Below are 18343 nucleotides of genomic sequence, written 5' to 3' on the forward strand. Positions count from 1 at the left end.
ACTGAAAGTTCTACAATATCTCGAAGGCGGGTGTAGTAAATTTATCGTAGGTACCAAATACTAAAATTTAACAATTTTTGTCACATATATTCAAGGGAATTTTACGAGTTGAAACACACATTGTTATAGAATTTATACGATGTCACGCTTCAGAGATTTGATATTTTCTCAATAAATCCAATGCCAATACACATTAAGCAGTCGCCAGTCGAATGGTGTAATTTGGTTGTATGTATTTCAGCATAGAACCTTTTATTACAAATTTTGATGAAACCTACAATGTATTCCTGCATAATTTCTTACATATTCATAAATTACAGTAAAATAATTATCCATACCCAGAAGTTCCATATTATATTATTATTCTGATGTAGTATTTACGGCGTAGTAATCTCTGCATGTTTTCACGATAACGTGTACATAGATTAGGTAGCCATTACAGTTTATAAAGGGATTTATATTTTAAGATTTGCGAGGTCAAAATAAAATAGGAGATTGGTCAAGATTTGTATCGTTTTCACCATTTATTAACTGATAATCTAAATCGTATATTATTAATTAGTAATACAACAAACAAATAAGTTCCCAAAAGAAGATTGTATTTTCAACCCTTTATAGAAGAGGCGGGAAATTGTCACGTGATTAGGCGAACATTGTCAAAGACGGGAAGCTATATTATCGGATGACGGGTGCCGATGAAATTATAGATTTATATTGTAATGAACAAAAACTCAAAGTCTCGATCATACTTTATTTAATCATACAACAAATAGTTAAGTTCTCAATGGGTGGTGTGTATTTTAAATCCGCAGGAAGCGTGAACCAATTATTCATTCCTTAAACATCTTGTTCGTGTTTGATTCCGGAGAAAAAATAGCACCCTGCGTTTCCGAACTGACACGTATCTACCCCAAGTATCATGACATTCAAGGCAATTTAATGGGTAACATTTTTATATCTGTGACAAATCAAAACCTATTTCGTTCATCAAACGAAAACTAAGCAAAGTTGTCCTGGCCCACGTCATGTGGATCGCAAAAAATATTAGTCAACAGAATAGACATTGTGCCAACTGCCAACCAAAATGTCCGACCCAAAATTTTAAATGTCAGGCAGAATGTTCATCCAGTCTGACATGGTGTCAGACACACATTCGAAAGTTATTTCCAGCATTGGTCAGATGAGTGGGTGGGTGGGTCGATACATGTATCTATCTGTGGGTTATTCCTTTGAATTCAAGTGTTGAAATTTTGTAACATCCATAGCTGTGCATTACAATTAATTAAGATATCCCTGATCTTTGATAAACGACCCAATTTAGTATAAATATTTGTTTTTCTTCCCTTTTTTGATGTTGATAAACACACAATGACAACAGGGCATGTTTGTTTAACAGGTTCAAATAGATGACATCCGAATCTGGAATCTTTTATTTATAGCAGGGACGTCTGATCAAACAGGGTTGACAATAGGTTGTTTAAGAAACTTTAACAAATCTACATATCTACATATAAATCATATCACAGTCTGAAGATATGTACACAAATAGGATGAGGAATATATACATGCAGACAAATCATGCAGTTTTAATACATAAATCAACTGTTTGTAGCATTTACTCTCAACTGAGGTACATGTAATATTATTTGGTATATTTTATTGTTGCTGGAATTTGGATACTGTTTTACGGTGTCCAATTTCTAACCTAGGACAGCCATAGTTACTTTAGTAACGTAATGTATCGGCTCTGCTCTCTATTACGTTACTGACGAGTTGTCTATACAACTAATATGAAAATAAGGCTTTTACCCCATCTCCGTTCTAAGGCTATTTTGAAATCCTTACTGTCTATTTTTCACTGTGATTCTTCGTTGATCGCCTAAATGGATCATTTCTTGCCACATCCGACACAAATTTATAAAAATCCAACACCATTTTCATGTAGAATTGTGCGATACAAAAACAAAAACAATTTTCATTTGAATTGGTCGCCATTATCAAACTCGTGCTCAACCAATATTCCAAATTTAGGAATTAAACTTTACCGTAAATGAAGATTTGTGCTGTACATGGGAATAACACATAGAATATTTAAAATATTTTATGAAGGCCAGTATAATGTATTGTTCAATTTTATACATTTTATTTAATAATTGTTTGTGTATGTTGAATGAAAAAACTTTAATGACCATCACCATGTACAGCACGAATTTTCGTTTACGGTACAATTTCATTCCCAAATTTGGAATTTTGGTTAAGCGTGAGTTTGATAATGGCGACCAATTCAAATGAAAGTTGTTTTTGTTTTCGTATCGCACAATTCTACATGAAAATAGTGTTGGATTTTTATAAAGTTGTGTCGGATATGGCAAGAAATGATTTATTTAGGCGTTCAAAGAAGAATCACGGTGAAAAATAGACGGTAAGGGTTCTGAAATAGCCTTAGGACTGAGATGGGGTAAAAGGACTATTTTCATATTAGTTGTATAGACAACTCGTCAGTAACGTAGTAGAGAGCAGAGTCGATAACTAGGACAGTCCATGATTTAATACAGTCAAAATGTTAAATCTTAGACTGTTAAATCATAGACTAGTTGATGTTTATCATCTTGAAGTTAAGGTCCTTTCATATGTTGCAACATAAACGCTTTAGATTTTAAATTATCTGGGAAAGATGATAAACAGAAGATAGGGATATATTATGATATAACACCAAATGATCAACATTTGAGGCTTACACACACAACATTAGTGACGGTTCAATGATTTGCAATCTCACAATGTTAATTAATTAACGAATAACACACTATTTTGTCCTTCGAAAGCAAAACAACATACAGATGTAGGAACTAGGAATATATCAGTCCAATTCCATTTGGCATTTACAAAGATACATGAAATTGAAATTTCGTTGATCTATGCTTCTTCAGTATGTAATAAGCTGGCCGCCATTTTGTTGTCTGCAAAAATTTATTGATAGAACTTTTTAAATCCGATTGAATCCAAGTCGGGATATTATCCAGCGTTAGTATTTTGATTTTATTTTCTTAAAGGGACACTATTCAAGAGCTTAATCTGCTTATTGCAGGTCTTTCTTTTTTCCTTAAATGTTATATAAATTATTAATTAGACCATAATCAACTGTTGATGCCATCAGATGGCTCCGATTTTAAGTAGATTAGAGCGGTTTGGTCATTTAATGATTTAATTTAGAAACCGTAGACTAGTAATTTACTTATTTAGGAAAATGTATGGTGTAGATCAGTTAATTAAAAGTGAAGTCAGGTGTATCATCTTCTAATACAAGGTGAACATCGGCCAAGTTATTTATAATGAAGCTTGGTGAATTGATCGACATGGTCTTAATAAAAGACATGCCATTAGTGGTGGACAGAAACAGGTTTCTAAAATTCCTGTAACTGTGGAATGATCAATCTCACATGTTCCACAAGAATTAAAACCAGCCTAATATTTATGATCTCATTTACACAGCTGTAAACAGGCTGCCAACATCCCATATTGTTATTCAAGTGAACCTCAGCAATTCTTGTGGAAGTTAAGACAAGAATTCTTGGAGTAAAACTCTTCTGTCAACCTTCATGATTAGATCCATGCTAACATGATAATTAGAATCACATGTAAATATTGTTATTATAAATTGTAAACATTATTTAGATAAGAAGCAGACTTCTACCTGAACATCTTTATCTATTATACATACATGTATTATACTCTATACAAAGAACATAATTACTCTCCCTGATTCTCTCGAAAATGTTAGGCACCATGCCATCAACATGAACATTATAACTGCAATGATTACATTATGTAATGTATATAAACAGAAGGTAATTAACAGACAACAGTTGATATATACAGGCACTTGTTACATTCCAGAAGAGATGTAGTACATGTTAGTGTAGGTACCATGCACTTGAAGATCTTGCAATTATACATGTATCTCAAGACAAAATTGTATTTTTTAGCACAACTGTCATTGGTCACACATTAATTTACTGACTTAAAACTACTAATTCTATTATCAAGAAGTTACTACCGGTAACTGTCATATTTAAATAGAGGTTGCCTGGCAACAAAGCTGTCACCCTCAGCGGTTTAGTCATCTGAACAGTAGTGTTGCAAAAATAAAAAGACTTACACTTACATGTACATATATGTAGATGGAGGATTGTCAGGTCCCCTAATTGGCCTATCAGCAGCAAAGTGTGCGTTCACTCTAAAAACCAATGTCAACTAATCCCACCTAACAAGGTTTTATTAACTAGCTACTTTTTTTTCAAAATAAGAATTCTGTAGAGAGAACAGTCCTGTATCATATTTACAAACTGCATGCAAAGTAAAATAAAGTTGGAGTGAACAGGTTTTGACCAATCAAATTGCTTATCACCACTTAGCCTAAGCAGCAATTTCACATCATCAAACTTAGTCTATAGAACCAAACTTATCATGTTCCAAAGTCTCAACCAATCAAATTGCTTATTTTTCCTTAGCCTTAGTGGCATGAACAAACCCTGTCAAGGCATTCACTTAATAGACACCTATACCAAGTTTGAAAATTCTGCCTCAATTTGAAGGAGAGTTATTGTGTTCCAAAGTCTCAACAATCAAATTGAAATCTCTACGTTGTCTCAGCAGAAAATTCTTAGCATCAAACTTCCTTAAGATATTAAGTAATGAAACTATACACAAAGTTTCACCACTATCACAAATTTAGAATCAAAGTTGTCAAGTTTTAAAGTCTCGACCAAGCAATTTGCTTATCGCTCTACTTACCCTGAGGTGAAAATGCTCATTATCAAACTTAGTCAAGGTATTGACACCAAGTTTCATCACTCTCACTTAATTAGAAATGAAATGAAATGGGGTTTAATTTCCTAACTCAACTGGACTGAGCTAATAAAGACAGCATATGCCATACAGTGTGCTATGAAGTAAATTTAGCCCTGACAGTGACACTATGGCCTACTCTTATATTGAATTCCAACTGCCAAGAGATTTCTTACATGCACACCAATGTGTACACTGGACGTTGGTGTTTCGTTCCATCCATACGTTTAAGACAACTGTCCTTCACAGACACTGCTTCCTGCAACGCTGACAAGGGGGAAACTACGCCGGAAAATCCTGATGAACTTTCTCGACCACCAGGAGTGAACCAGCAACCTCCAGGCTTGCAAGACAGCGTCTTACATACTTAGCCACAATGACTCTTCACTTAATTAGAGCCAAAGTTATCGTGTTCTTAAGCATCAACCAATCAAATTGCTTATCTCTGCTTACCTTAAGCAGAAAATACTCATCTTCGAACTCAATCAAGGTATTCACCTAATGAACCAAGTTTGAACATTATAAATCAATTAGAAGCATAGTTTAGTTGTTCCAAAGTCTCGACCAATCAAATTGTTTATCACCCTGCTCATCCTGAGCAGAAAATGCTCATTATCACACTTAATCAAGGTACTGATATAATGAAACTATACTGCACCATACATTTTGTATCAATGTATCATGGTAAATGACAAAAGTCTGTTTTGTGAAAATATCATTTATTTTTCACTAAAGCTAGGTTTCTATTTTTCTGTTTAAAGGTCACCAGAAAAGCTTCATAATTTTTGTAAATAATGCAAGGAATAAATATAAATGTGACCTGTCACACCCAATCAACTAAATTTATCATGCGTTCCTGACCCATGGCCAAAAGGGGAAGATTTTTAATTAGTTTCATAAGGGAATATCCGCCACTGCAATTAGATCCTGATCAGGACCCCTAAATGTAAATTTGGAAACTTACTGAGAAGTCCATACTAACTCAGAATATCGTAGCATGGTGTGCTATGCTCCACCATGAAGGATTTAAATTGAGCCATCTCATGGGTTACATGTAGGGCATTTGAGAGGTCAGATAGGGCCTCTATAAATGCAACAGGCATGAGTTAAAATGGCACCCCCGGGATGTGGACTAAATGAGTGCCAAGACCCCAGACATTCATATTTTCAAATCTAAATTAGAATCTCCCGGTCAATCAATGGGTCTTTTGATCTTGTATTCATCCGGCATGTGGGAGGTCAAATTGCCTTCCCCTGGCCGGATACAGGAAAGTCAAAGTATCGACTATCTGACCAGATTGACTATCCTGTGAACCCTACATGACATATCTACCACAGAATACAACAGGTATAGGGAGATTCATTATTAATTGTGTGAGATACATGTAGTTCACTTTAAATATTTGAACTACTAGCATAGGTAGATTCTTTCGATGCAAGGTTGTTATTTTTTTTTCGTAATTTCTAAATTCTACCCATCACCAAAGTCCACTCAGGGCCAAACTTATACCGTAATAATTGCAGAATTTTCTTGCAAAAAATGGCTACCAGCAACCATTTTTTTCCAAAATTGTCATTTTTGGGATTTTCGGACGTTTTGAGTATGACAGATCACTTAGAAATGTCAAGTATGGCTTGTAATGTACATGTATCTATCTTATGCTTTTCTTGGATGTAGAGTCCATTCCACCATCTTAAAAGATAGGTTGCCAGGCAACGAAACATACACCCACAGCAGCTAAATCGTCCGGGCAGTCAACAAGTGTTGTCGCATATTTTTACTTCTTTTGGTAATAAAACATTTATAATACACTAAAATCTGATTAACAGTAACTTACATGTACAACTGTTGAAGTAATTATCAGAAAACCATTAGAATTTGTTTGGTTTTTATACAGTTCTGCCCCATGCTAACGTTTAGTATACAAAACTTTTAATATCATGGATTTAGCTGTTCAAGTCATAAAAATTCATTGAAAATCAATATACTTGTTCGTCTCAAGCTCTTAAACTCTGTGTATTAATCTGAAGTCAACTCTGGCAGTAATTCTCGGAAATTGCTGAAAATCAATAGGCTTCTTCGTCTCATGACCTTAAACACTATGTATAAATTTAAAGTCAATCGGATATTAACTTTGGCCTTTAGAGCGTCCACAAGATTTTTTGAAGTGATCAAGGGCCATAACTCTAGAAGTAATTATCGAAAATCGCTGAAAATGAATAGACTTCTTTGTCTCATGACTGTAAACACTGTGTATAAATTTAAAGTCAATCGGATATAAACTTTAGCCTCTAGAGCGTCCACAAGATTTTTCAATGTGATCAAGGGCCATAACTCTGGCAGTAATTATCTGAATTCACTGAAAATCAATAGGCTTCATCGTCTCATGACCTTAAACACTGTGTATAAATTTTAAAGTCAATCGGGTATTAACTTTGACCTGTAGAGCGCCCACAAGATTTTTTTAAGTGATCAAGGGCCATAACTCTGGCAGTAATTATCGGAAATCGCTGAAAATCAATAGGATTCCTCGTCTCATGACCTTAAACACTGTGTATAAATTTAAAGTCAATCGGATATTAACTTTGGCCTGTAGAGCATCCACAAGATTTTTTGAAGTGATCAAGGGCCATAACTCTGGCAGTAATTATCAGAAATTGCTGAAAATCAATAGGCTTCTTCGTCTCATGACCTTTAACACTGTATATAAATTTAAAGTCAATCGGATATTAACTTTGGCCTTTAGAGGGTCCACAAGATTTTTTGAAGTGGTCAAGGGCCATAACTCTGGCAGTAATTTTCGGAAATCGCTGAAAATCAATAGGCTTCTTCGCTTTATGACCTTAAACACTGTGTATAAATTTAAAGTCAATCGGATATTAACTTTAGCCTCTAGAGCGTCCACAAGATATTTTGAAGTGATCAAGGACCATAACTCTGGCAGTAATTATTAGAAATCGCTGAAAATCAATAGGCTTCTTCGTTTCATGGCCTTAAACACTGTATATAAATTTAAAGTCAATCGGATATTAACTTTAGCCTCTAGAGCATCCACAAGCAATTGTGGACGCCGGACGGACGGACGGGGGGGGCGACGACAATATACGACCACATTTCAATGTGGGCGTATAAAAAGATTGGCAGAATCCAAGATGGTGGAAATCCAAGATGGTGCCCAAAATCGTCTATGTTCGTGACATGGAAAAACATTTTTGCACTCATAAAATTCATTATCATGGTCAAAATGATGTTCAAAATGACACTGATCTACCTTTGGTTGAAAATGGCAGAAGGTAATGAATGAAGGTGAAGCTCCAATTATGGAGTATACTTACCACTCTATTGATCTGGCAGAACCTGGAAATTGTGTATACAAAGGTTTTTTCTTTATGATTGATTAGTAGATTAGGGTGTCCTCGGTCACCCTTGAGCATTTTGAGAAATCAAAGATGGCGTTCAAGATGGCTGGAATTTCAATAACCGTATGTTTTTGTGGTCAAGGAATACACTAAAAACGTTCATTATGTTATGGGATGATTAGATGATAGTAAAATCCAAAATGCCAGACAATATGGCCTTTAACTTGTTGGTGGTGGTTGGGGATGATTATTTCACCAAACCAATTTATATCTAGAGACAAGCTACATGTATATATTTCTGGACATACATGTAGGAGCATATGAGTGATACGATAACACCACGTACATGTACATGCCTATCAGGAGCTCCAGGGCCACCTGACAGACTCTGAAGGAAGTTGGCCGGTTATAATGTTCTCGATTAAGTAGCCTTCACCCAGCAACACAGTTTGGAATCAAGTTCCCAACGGATTACAATCTTCCAGTGACCGCCACACAATAGCTCTTTTTATGTTCCCTGCAAATGCATCATTCGTTGAGCAAGACTACATGGTTTGGGTGGGATGATGACAATACATTTCCAGTTTTGGATGTCCATGTTTCAGACAGTGACCTGTGTAAGCACTTATTTCCCCACGACGTAATAGCATGAAACCGTGTCACATACAGTAAGAGCATGAGCTGGCAGGATTTCAATATGGTACTGAACATGTGTTCCTCAGTAGTTGAACCAAGGTCAACGGTTGTTCTTTCCTCGATTAGTGATTCCATTGCCAGCTTGTTATGGACAGAGCTCTTGTAAATCGATGCCTGAAACATGTGGAAGGTACATGTACATGTATAGACATCCAAATGGGAAATGTATCATCATCATCCCCACCTAAACCATGCAGTCTTGCTCCAAAGAATGATGTATGTGTAGGGAACGTAAAATGATGTCATCACCAAGCTAATGTGTGGCGTTGACTGGAAGATCGTAATCCGTCGGAACTTTATGTGGAATTACATGTACCTGTGTGTATTGTAGGTTAAAGACACAATCTGATTAAAACACCGATCCAATTTCGTTTCGTTTTTATAGTTCAAATTTTCGATTTTACTTGTCTCTACTACACTTGGATCTGGAAGCGTTGTTATTTAACTCGTGTTCTGCCTGAAATGAGGGGTCAGCCAATCAAATGGTCTGTCGAATCGAGCGTTTGACCTTTTTTGCGCGGAACTGTGGGTAGACATTAGCGGCAATAGAAATCAAAACAAAGCAAAAGTAGATCAAAAATACATGGCGGTCGCTAATTGGTTACTCGAATGACTGACGTAATCGGGTCAAATGTCACCTGACGTCATAGAACGTGAACTCCCATCAAAAGTATAAAAAACGAAACGAAATATAGATCTATATTTTAATTAGATTGGTTAAAGACACTAAATTGAGAACATTACAACGGGTCAACGTGCCCCAGAGTCTGACATGTGGCTCACCAGATGTGGATGCAAGAATGACAGCTCATGTACATATAGTATGCGTGCCTGTAGCTGCACTAGGGATGGCTTAGACTATACAGTATTTGCAGCAAGAAACACGACAAGGGGATTAAACTGAATATTACCTAGTTTTGTGGAGGCTACATGTATATTCGTGTTTTGTGGGTAGAATTAGTTTTGATAATCATGATGTGGTCAGGGCCGCATTTAGCGGGGGTGCAGGGGGTACATTGCACCCCCAGAAAAATAAGGCGCCCCGAGAAATTGCGCCCCCACCCCATCCCCCCCAAAAAAATTATTTGACAATCTTTCAATTATAAAATAATACACTTGATTATGATCACACAGTGATGCTCTTAAGGCACTGATCAGTCGATCGGTTTTAAGGGCACCCACACGCCAATGGGTTCGTTTGCCCTGATCGAAACTTTCTTATATCACATACGTGGAGGCTATGGCACCCCATCACTCTGCTGCACCTCCACTTTCAAAATCCTACATACGGCCCTGGATATGGTGTTATTGTATTACTCATATGCTCCTATGTCCAGAAATGTATAGTTTGTCTATACATGTACTTTGGCTAAATACTATGGGAGTTATTGGGGATTATTTGAAAAGGCAGCCATCTTGGACGCCATCTTGAATTTCTCAAAACGCTCAAGGGTGGCCAATGTTCACCGGCATATTCTAAAAGTGGACACCCAAGGCTACTAAAATCAATAAAAATTTTATGAGTGCAAAACTGGACAGTCTTTGAAAAATGCTTTTCCATGTCACGAAAATAGACGATTTGGGGTGCCATTTTGGATTCTGACAATCTCATTTAAGATGGGGGGAATGGACTCTACATCCCTGAAAAAGCATAAAATAGACACATTGCAAGCCATACCTGACCTTTCTAAGTGATTTGTCAAGCTCAAAACGTCCAAAAATCCGGAAAATGGCTGCTTTGGCAAGAAAATTCTGGAAATATTACGGTGTAAGTTTGAACCTGAGTGGACATCAGTGACGGGTAGAAACCTTAGAAATTACGTAAAAAGTGAAAAGTGAAACACACTAATGTGCTTGTCATATAACTTCTGATCTGGTGTAGCTTATAGTACATGTACATGTAGATCAGTTTGGAAATTATCAGCTTAGATGTTGACAAATTCATGTACGGTACTGTATTCTGCAGCTATATCTGTTGGCTGAATTCTTCAAACTTACCTACAGGTAATTAAATACATGTACACATATGTAACATCTACATTTATGTCTGTGTGGTATATATGTACATGTACCTTACTTCATACAATTCACTTTCACAAATACCTGTAACACTCTTTGGTAAATATTTAAATTTATTATATTTCTCTTCATATTCTTATTCTAGAGCTAACATACTTGTATATATATGGGAGCCACTGTGGCTCACTGAGTAAGACGTTGGCCCGCGAACCTGGACGGCCCATGTTCAATCACGTAGTTGGCTGAGAAAGTTCCTCATGATTTTCCGACGCAGTGTTGACAAGGGGCCTAACAAGTTGTTCAAATGGGATGGAAAACCGAGGTCCTTTGTACACATTGACATGCACTGAAAAGAACCCTTGACAGTTTGAATTTGAAATGTGAGTAGGTCGTAGTGATGCTGTCTGAGTATAATTTCCCTCATAGTATACTGCTTGGCTTATGCTCATCTTCATTAGCCCAGTCGGACGTTTCAGCTAGCATATAAACTGCATTTGTCCACAAACATATCGACTGTGCAGTCAATTACACCACATACATGTACAATGTATTTCATCGACTTATTCAGCAAGAAAAGCTAGCCAAGCCAGAAACATTGGGTTATTTTTGCTAAAGATGCACCATGACAGATTTTGAGAGAGATCTGACTGTTCTTACTATAATACATGTAGTTCCAAAATAGATGATGCAAAATGAATATATTGAAAATTTCATTAAAATTACTTTATTCTGAGAGAAGTTATCAGTGTTTTAACTTTTAATTGTACATATACGCGCGTACTTGTTAATCGAGACTCATCCTTAAAGGGACAATAACACTCTTGCTGACTTGACAGCTCCAGTAAATAAATATCAGCCTTATTCTAAGTATTAGATGTTTAAGTGTCCTACCTGTTGTGTAAATTAACCATTACATCATATTTTACTTGTCCAGAGGGTTTGAAAATATTTTTAAATCCAAGTCACATTTGAAAAGGTTTACGTTAGGCTTTTCAAATCATTTAGTTGAATTTTTCCAAATTTTAAATTAGGTATGTTAAGATGAAATTTGTATCATCAATTAATTGGAATACTGTAAAATAGTACAATCTGACCTACAGTTGACATTTATCTGGTCCAGTTAGAAATTGTTATTCAGTTTGTGACATTGTTTGTTTGTTATATGTATGTATACATGTATGTATATTTATAAATGCTTGTTGCTATGTGCAATGTATTTTGATATTGTAAATACATGTAATCATTTTAATTATGATGAAGATGAATAAATACAAATGTTATCTTAATCTTACATGAACATGTAGCTTTGTAGGCCTATTGATTACATGTACATGTAGGTCTACTGTGTCATCTCCTTGATTGCAATATGATTTCATTAATAATCTAATCATTATAGCTGGGGATGGGGCATGTTATGTACACAAACTAAGAAAATATTATCTTCAACTCGATCACATCAGATCTAAATTATCTAAACATTATAAAGTATGTAGAGCCCACAGGCACTTGAAGGGATTAAAATAAAACTTCTTACTACTGCTTGACTATATATTATAGTATATAAGAAGGTATTTACTCGAAATTTTCCTAGGAACTGGGTGATCCAGACTGCACCTGCGGTGCGGCCTCGCTTCGTAGGCTGGATCATTTACCGACGAAATTTCGAGTAACGGATAGGTTTATAAGGGACTGGGTGATACAGACTGCTACAAACAAATCTTATTTCCGCTCTGATGAAGACGAATATCGGCAAGTGACAGCGCTTCAAGTTTGATTTGTAATTAATAACGCTGTTAAATGGCCAATTTAATTACATTGGAAGCTGAATAATGATCAAATAAGGCCTCGTTGGCAATAAAAACGACGGGTAGTGTTAGAACTAGTGAGTATTGTGAGATGTTAGCAGACGAAATGCCTTGAAGACGTCAAAACAAAGATGGCGGCTGAAATACCTTCTTTTATACTATAATATTATAGTCAAGCAGTAGTAAGAAGTTTTATTTTAATCCCTTCAAGTGCCTGTGGTAGAGCCTAATGAAATGAAATGGGGTTTAACGTACTACTGTTCTGCTAATCAAGACAGACACCACCACAGTCTACTATGAGGGAAATTTTGCCCAGACAGCAGCGCACCAGCCTACTCTTATACTGAATTCCAATTACCAAGGGATCTTTATGTGTAGAGAAAGAGAGAGAGAAATGGGGTTTAACATCCACTTGACACAAACTACATGTACACTGTAAGTGTACCGGTAGGTCATTTCGAGACTAACATATTGTTCAATTTTATTTCAATAATTGAATTCACTTGCGCGTAGGGATTTTTAGAAGTGGGAGGAAACGGAAGGACCCAGAGAAAACCCACCAGGATAGACAGGTGACCCTACTCCTTGTCACGTACAACCGGGGAATCGAAATTACGGCAGTTGACTCAATGACAGACCTTAAGATACAGCGCGCACACGCTAACCATTCGGCCATCCATCCACCCACACCAATGTGTACACGGGACCTTGGTTTTTGGTCCCATCCAAACAATTAGACAGAAGTCCTTGTCAGGCCCTCCGTCTTGCTGTCTGCACCACTGACAACTACAAGGGGAAACCACGCCGGAAAATCTCGATAAACTTTCTTCGTCAAAAAAGCCTATATAAAGTAATTGATTTGTTAGTTGATAAAAACTCTAAATAATATCAGCAACTGCGACTGGTTCACATACCAGAGCACAACACTGATAATGGTTTTTATTGATTAAATCATTTTAGTTACAACAAGGCATGTATTATGATTGTACAGTGATTAATTTATCAGTCATAATTTTTGAAAGGTGTGACTTGTCTTTAATTTTTATGTATTTGAATTATCATACATTTCATTATTTTAAAAGAAATAAAGAATATGGAAACCAGAGAGAAATCATAATTAATTAAGTAATAAATAATTACCCGCATTTTCTTCATCAATTTTCAAGGCTTTGGATATGTATTCAAAAGCTTTCCTGTGGTGATGTTTTTGTTGTGCAAGGGCGGGGTCTGCTGGTCCAGGTGTATGCTTATTTTTGGTGCCATCCGTCATGGTCTCTACTGATTCTTCGTCACTCCTTTTCTGTCTTGGCCGTAAAGGAATTGCCTGTCGACTTTTACATGCAAGCAAAACTATGACAATCCACAGCTGATAAGCGAAAGTCCTAACCAAGGCGAACAAAAACAACAATGGTGTAGCGGCTACTCTTAAATTCCTTCCGTGAAATGTTCTGTGCTCTCTAGAGTTTGATTTCCCCTTCCCATCCCCCCTTTTACGACCAAAAAAGCGACCTACCCCGGGTCCTTTTCGATGCATATTGACAACATTCCGCCATTATATGAACCATGATCGATACTTGGCGCGGAACTGTGGGATATGAAGGGATTCCCCATGACGTGTATGGGGAATCTCCTGGAAACGATTTTGATTGGTAACCTATCCCGTCACGATTTATTCATAAAAGTAGTGTTTATTTCGCTGCGAGAGCAGAAGGGGTGTGTCATTTAGTGTTGGTCTGCCTGGTTGGCACACATAGCAAAAAAGGACGATGGATGGTTTCGATAATCACTTTAGACTTGTGTTGGGTGATAATCCTGCACATGTTAAAAGTTTGAAAGAACTTTGCAGATGCACGATTCTGAAAAATACATGTGGATCTTTGAAGCATATTGCACGAGTAGGAAAACTACCTTTACCAACGATCGTGAAGGAGTTTGTGACAACATTTTGCATACCGGAACATTTCGACTTAAACGGAACTTTTATGGATTATAATTTCAATTTCCCTTATCATCTGCAGCATAAAACACACCAGATATGTCCAGCAGTGTATCAGCTTGACGGATCACAAGTATTGATAAAAGTTTTTCGTGACTGGCAAAGTAGGGCAACTCATTTCGGTGCCTGTGCAATGTGCGGGACAGAAAGTGTCAAAAATGCAACATCGTCCTTGCAAGAGTTGGAAAAGTGGAGATCATTAGATCACAAAAATCTAATGAACTGCTTAGTTAGTTTCTCTGATGATTCTGCAGGAATAATGTGCTATGTCTTGGAATTTCCCTTGATGAATATCCATACTTACGTATACCAGTTATTTTTAAGTGGAAGACAATTGCCCGAACATCTAGCGTGGGAAACGCTCGTGAAATTGACATCGGTATTTCTATTTTTAGAAAGCAGGGGTGTCGTAGCGTGGGATTTTTGTATACCCGACCATGTTGTTATTGATCACCATGGAGAGGTCAAATTAGAGAATATGCTGCTGTACTTACCAAATGCACATAAACCCATACCTGACCCACCCCAAATTTCGTCACACCTGATGGCCCCTGAAGTCCGCTTTGGGGGTATGGCTGTACCCCAGACAACTGTATGGGGAGTTGGAACAATCATTACAGAACTAATAGCGCCTATTCCATCAGTAGTAAAATATGGAAATCTGAAGTATGCCATACCTATTTCGAATAAAATGTCTACCAAATATTATTCCACAGGATTAAAGAATGTTGCTGCAAATTGCACAATCGCAGATCCAAGACAACGACCATCTCTCTCCAAACTGAAATATATTGCCAAAAAATGTCTCAGTGAAATAAATGTGCAGCGAGGACCAACAAATCTTTTGCAATGCTTAAATCAATAGAACATTAAAATTAATAAAAATATAGGCTCTTACAGGACTTAACATATTTTGCCTTTGGTCCTCTAACTACATGTACTGACTGCTGAACAGTGCCTTCCTACAACTATTTCAAAATGTGCAGTGCCTTAAATAATTAAGCTTATATATTAAATATACATATTTTTCGTTACCCTTTATATTTCAGCTGCCAAAATAGATTTATCTAGATACTTATAAAAATATATAATTACTGAGTTGAAATTTATGGTGATTTATTTTATAGATTACAGATACAGCCATTCTAAAATTTTATGAATTTCTATAGCAAGCTTATACATTTATTTACTATGCAATATTATTATTCTAAATAGTAATTTTATAAATTATAGGTTTATTATATTTACTTTTTTGTTACCAAAGACTTGATAAAAAGATAATGCCCACTTAGACTGTTATGTCATTTATACAATAGACCTCTAAAAGGCTTTTTGTTCATATAACATGTTTCTGGTCATGGTCTATTAAGTGTGGTGTATAGTATTTCCCATTCCAACAAGTACATATACAATGTAATATATAATATTGTATTTGACCATGGTATTCACCAATTATAGTGCCTTATTATGTGAATATGAACTGCCTAATATTGTATAATGAATGAATTAGTGCCTGTGTATTCTTATATATTTTCTGACCTAGATATAGATTATGAAGTATATGTACTTGTATATTGCCTTAAACTTTTATATAGTGCCTTATTATCACTACATGTATACTTATAATGCATGATATTTTTTTCTAAGGGATTCCATTTACATGTATTAACATTTAAGGATGTGTGCTCGAATTCATGATTTTAAAACATGAAAACTTATTTTACACTAAAGGAGAATGACTTTAATATTACGGTTTGAGACCTGACCTACATGTTTATGATTTTTCAATCTACTTATTATTTTACAATTTCCTGTATATAACTACATGTAGAACTTGTAGCTTTTATTTACTTAATCTTGTATACTAAACTTTACACACATGTAAACTTCTAAACTAGCCCCAAGGCCAACTCTAAGTATTCTTTGATAGATGAAAAAGAGCCTCTATTGTAAATTGTAGCCCTAGGAAGTAAATCACTCACAAAGTACTTATCTGTGAACAATGAGGCAGTTATCAAAACTGTGACCTTTTCGGTTCGACATATTTATTGCATGGCATTAACATGTGGTGTAGTATTAAATGCAGATAACATTCAACTATTTTCCAACTGTGAGTTGAACTTTATTCAGTGTAATCAGGCTTACAGATTTATGTTCAATTTATTACCGATTATAAAATCTAAATAAATGTATAAATATTATTTTATATAATATTATATAAACTTGTGAAAACTTTACAAGTTTGCATACAATTCTTTTAAGAATGTGGTGGGGTTTGCTATTTCTCAAATCTATTTACCAGTTCCGATCTGTGTGCATCTTGAGGAATGCATTATTTTCTCTTTTATTATATTAACCAGATACTTTAAAAAAATATTACCCATATTGGTAGAATAGACACTTGTTGCATTTACAGGTTTCTGAATTTATGGATTTTTTTTGATTTTTTTTAAATTTTCATTTTCAGTTCTATTAAGTTTGAATAATTTTCGGGCTGAAAACAAAAAAAAGATCTTGATTTAGAAAAGAGAAGGATGAATCTAGCTAGGGGAGTACACTGTAGCCATAGGCAACAGTACAAATCCTAACAGTTTTCCTTACTGATATAGCTAGTAGTAATTTATATATTTATTTCAGTTATTAATTCTATGTACTTAATTTACAATTCTTTCATCCTTATTATTAAAGGAGATGGTCCACCTATTTATATAACAATTGATAGATAACGATGGTCGATACCATTGTTGAAATGTCATAAAATTGAAAAGGGTACATTTGTGACTAACAGTTAATTTCAAATTTTCCAAACCAAGTTTAAAAGCTTCACCATTTCTAAGCTTTCCGTGTCATTTTGGAAGCTCTATTAGTATTGGTAGGATAGCCCTTGATTGGAGCATATAGAATTTATCTAAATGATTTTCCCAGAGTAGTTAACAGACCATCTCCTTTAATGGCCACGGTACTATATAAAACTCATGGAAATCAAATTAAAATTGGGACTTCCAACTTTTATTTTACTTTATTATTAAAATTATTAATAATTTTAAAAGCATGTAATCAAAGTTTTGTTTATTATTTTTCTAATGCTTGCTGATTATTTTTGTATTGAATTATATTTTTTTTGGTTATACACAAGGAAATGTAAGCAGATTAAAGAGACATTAAGTTAAATAATTCATAAGTTCATTCTGACCCTATAAAAAATTTTAGGAAAGAATTTTGATAGTTTGCAATTATTTCCAGCAATCTGACTTTCAACCATGACTTTCACATGACTGGAATTGAAAACTGAATGTCAATTGATATTATTGGAGATTATCACTTTTTTGTTATTCCACAAAATGTCTCTTTAATTTCGTTTAGATTTCTTTAATATGTTATTGTAAATGTACACACAGATTTTTTTGTTCTGTTATATATTTTTTTGTTTCCATGATATAAGTTATATATATATTTTCCTTTTGTTGTTATTTTTGTTATATTTTACGTTTAGTTTATGTCTTAAATGGATTTATTTCCCCTATCACAAAATCAAATATATTTACATTAAATTAACACCCAAGATATAAAATGTAATATCTTTTATGATTTGATTATAAATGAAATAAAATATATAAGT

At 35.2% G+C, this 18343-nt stretch overlaps 1 protein-coding gene across 2 annotated transcripts in view; it reads right to left on the bottom strand.

The window, feature by feature from the left end:
• The window catches only part of LOC126821997 (spastin), a 42940-nt gene extending 28606 nt beyond the window's left edge, over positions 1-14334 (bottom strand). The window contains exon 1 of one of the 2 annotated variants that reach the window (XM_056100797.1): positions 13869-14334. In XM_056100797.1, coding sequence (XP_055956772.1) covers positions 13869-14262 — 394 coding nt within the window. In that variant the 5' untranslated portion in view covers positions 14263-14334. The remainder of the gene's footprint in view (positions 1-13868) is intronic. The other variant, XM_056100796.1, reaches the window with a different exon arrangement.
• Between the last annotated feature and the right edge of the window lie 4009 nt (positions 14335-18343).

This window comes from Patella vulgata, chromosome 5 (genome assembly GCF_932274485.2).
Source record: "Patella vulgata chromosome 5, xgPatVulg1.2, whole genome shotgun sequence".
Taxonomy (NCBI): domain Eukaryota; kingdom Metazoa; phylum Mollusca; class Gastropoda; family Patellidae; genus Patella; species Patella vulgata.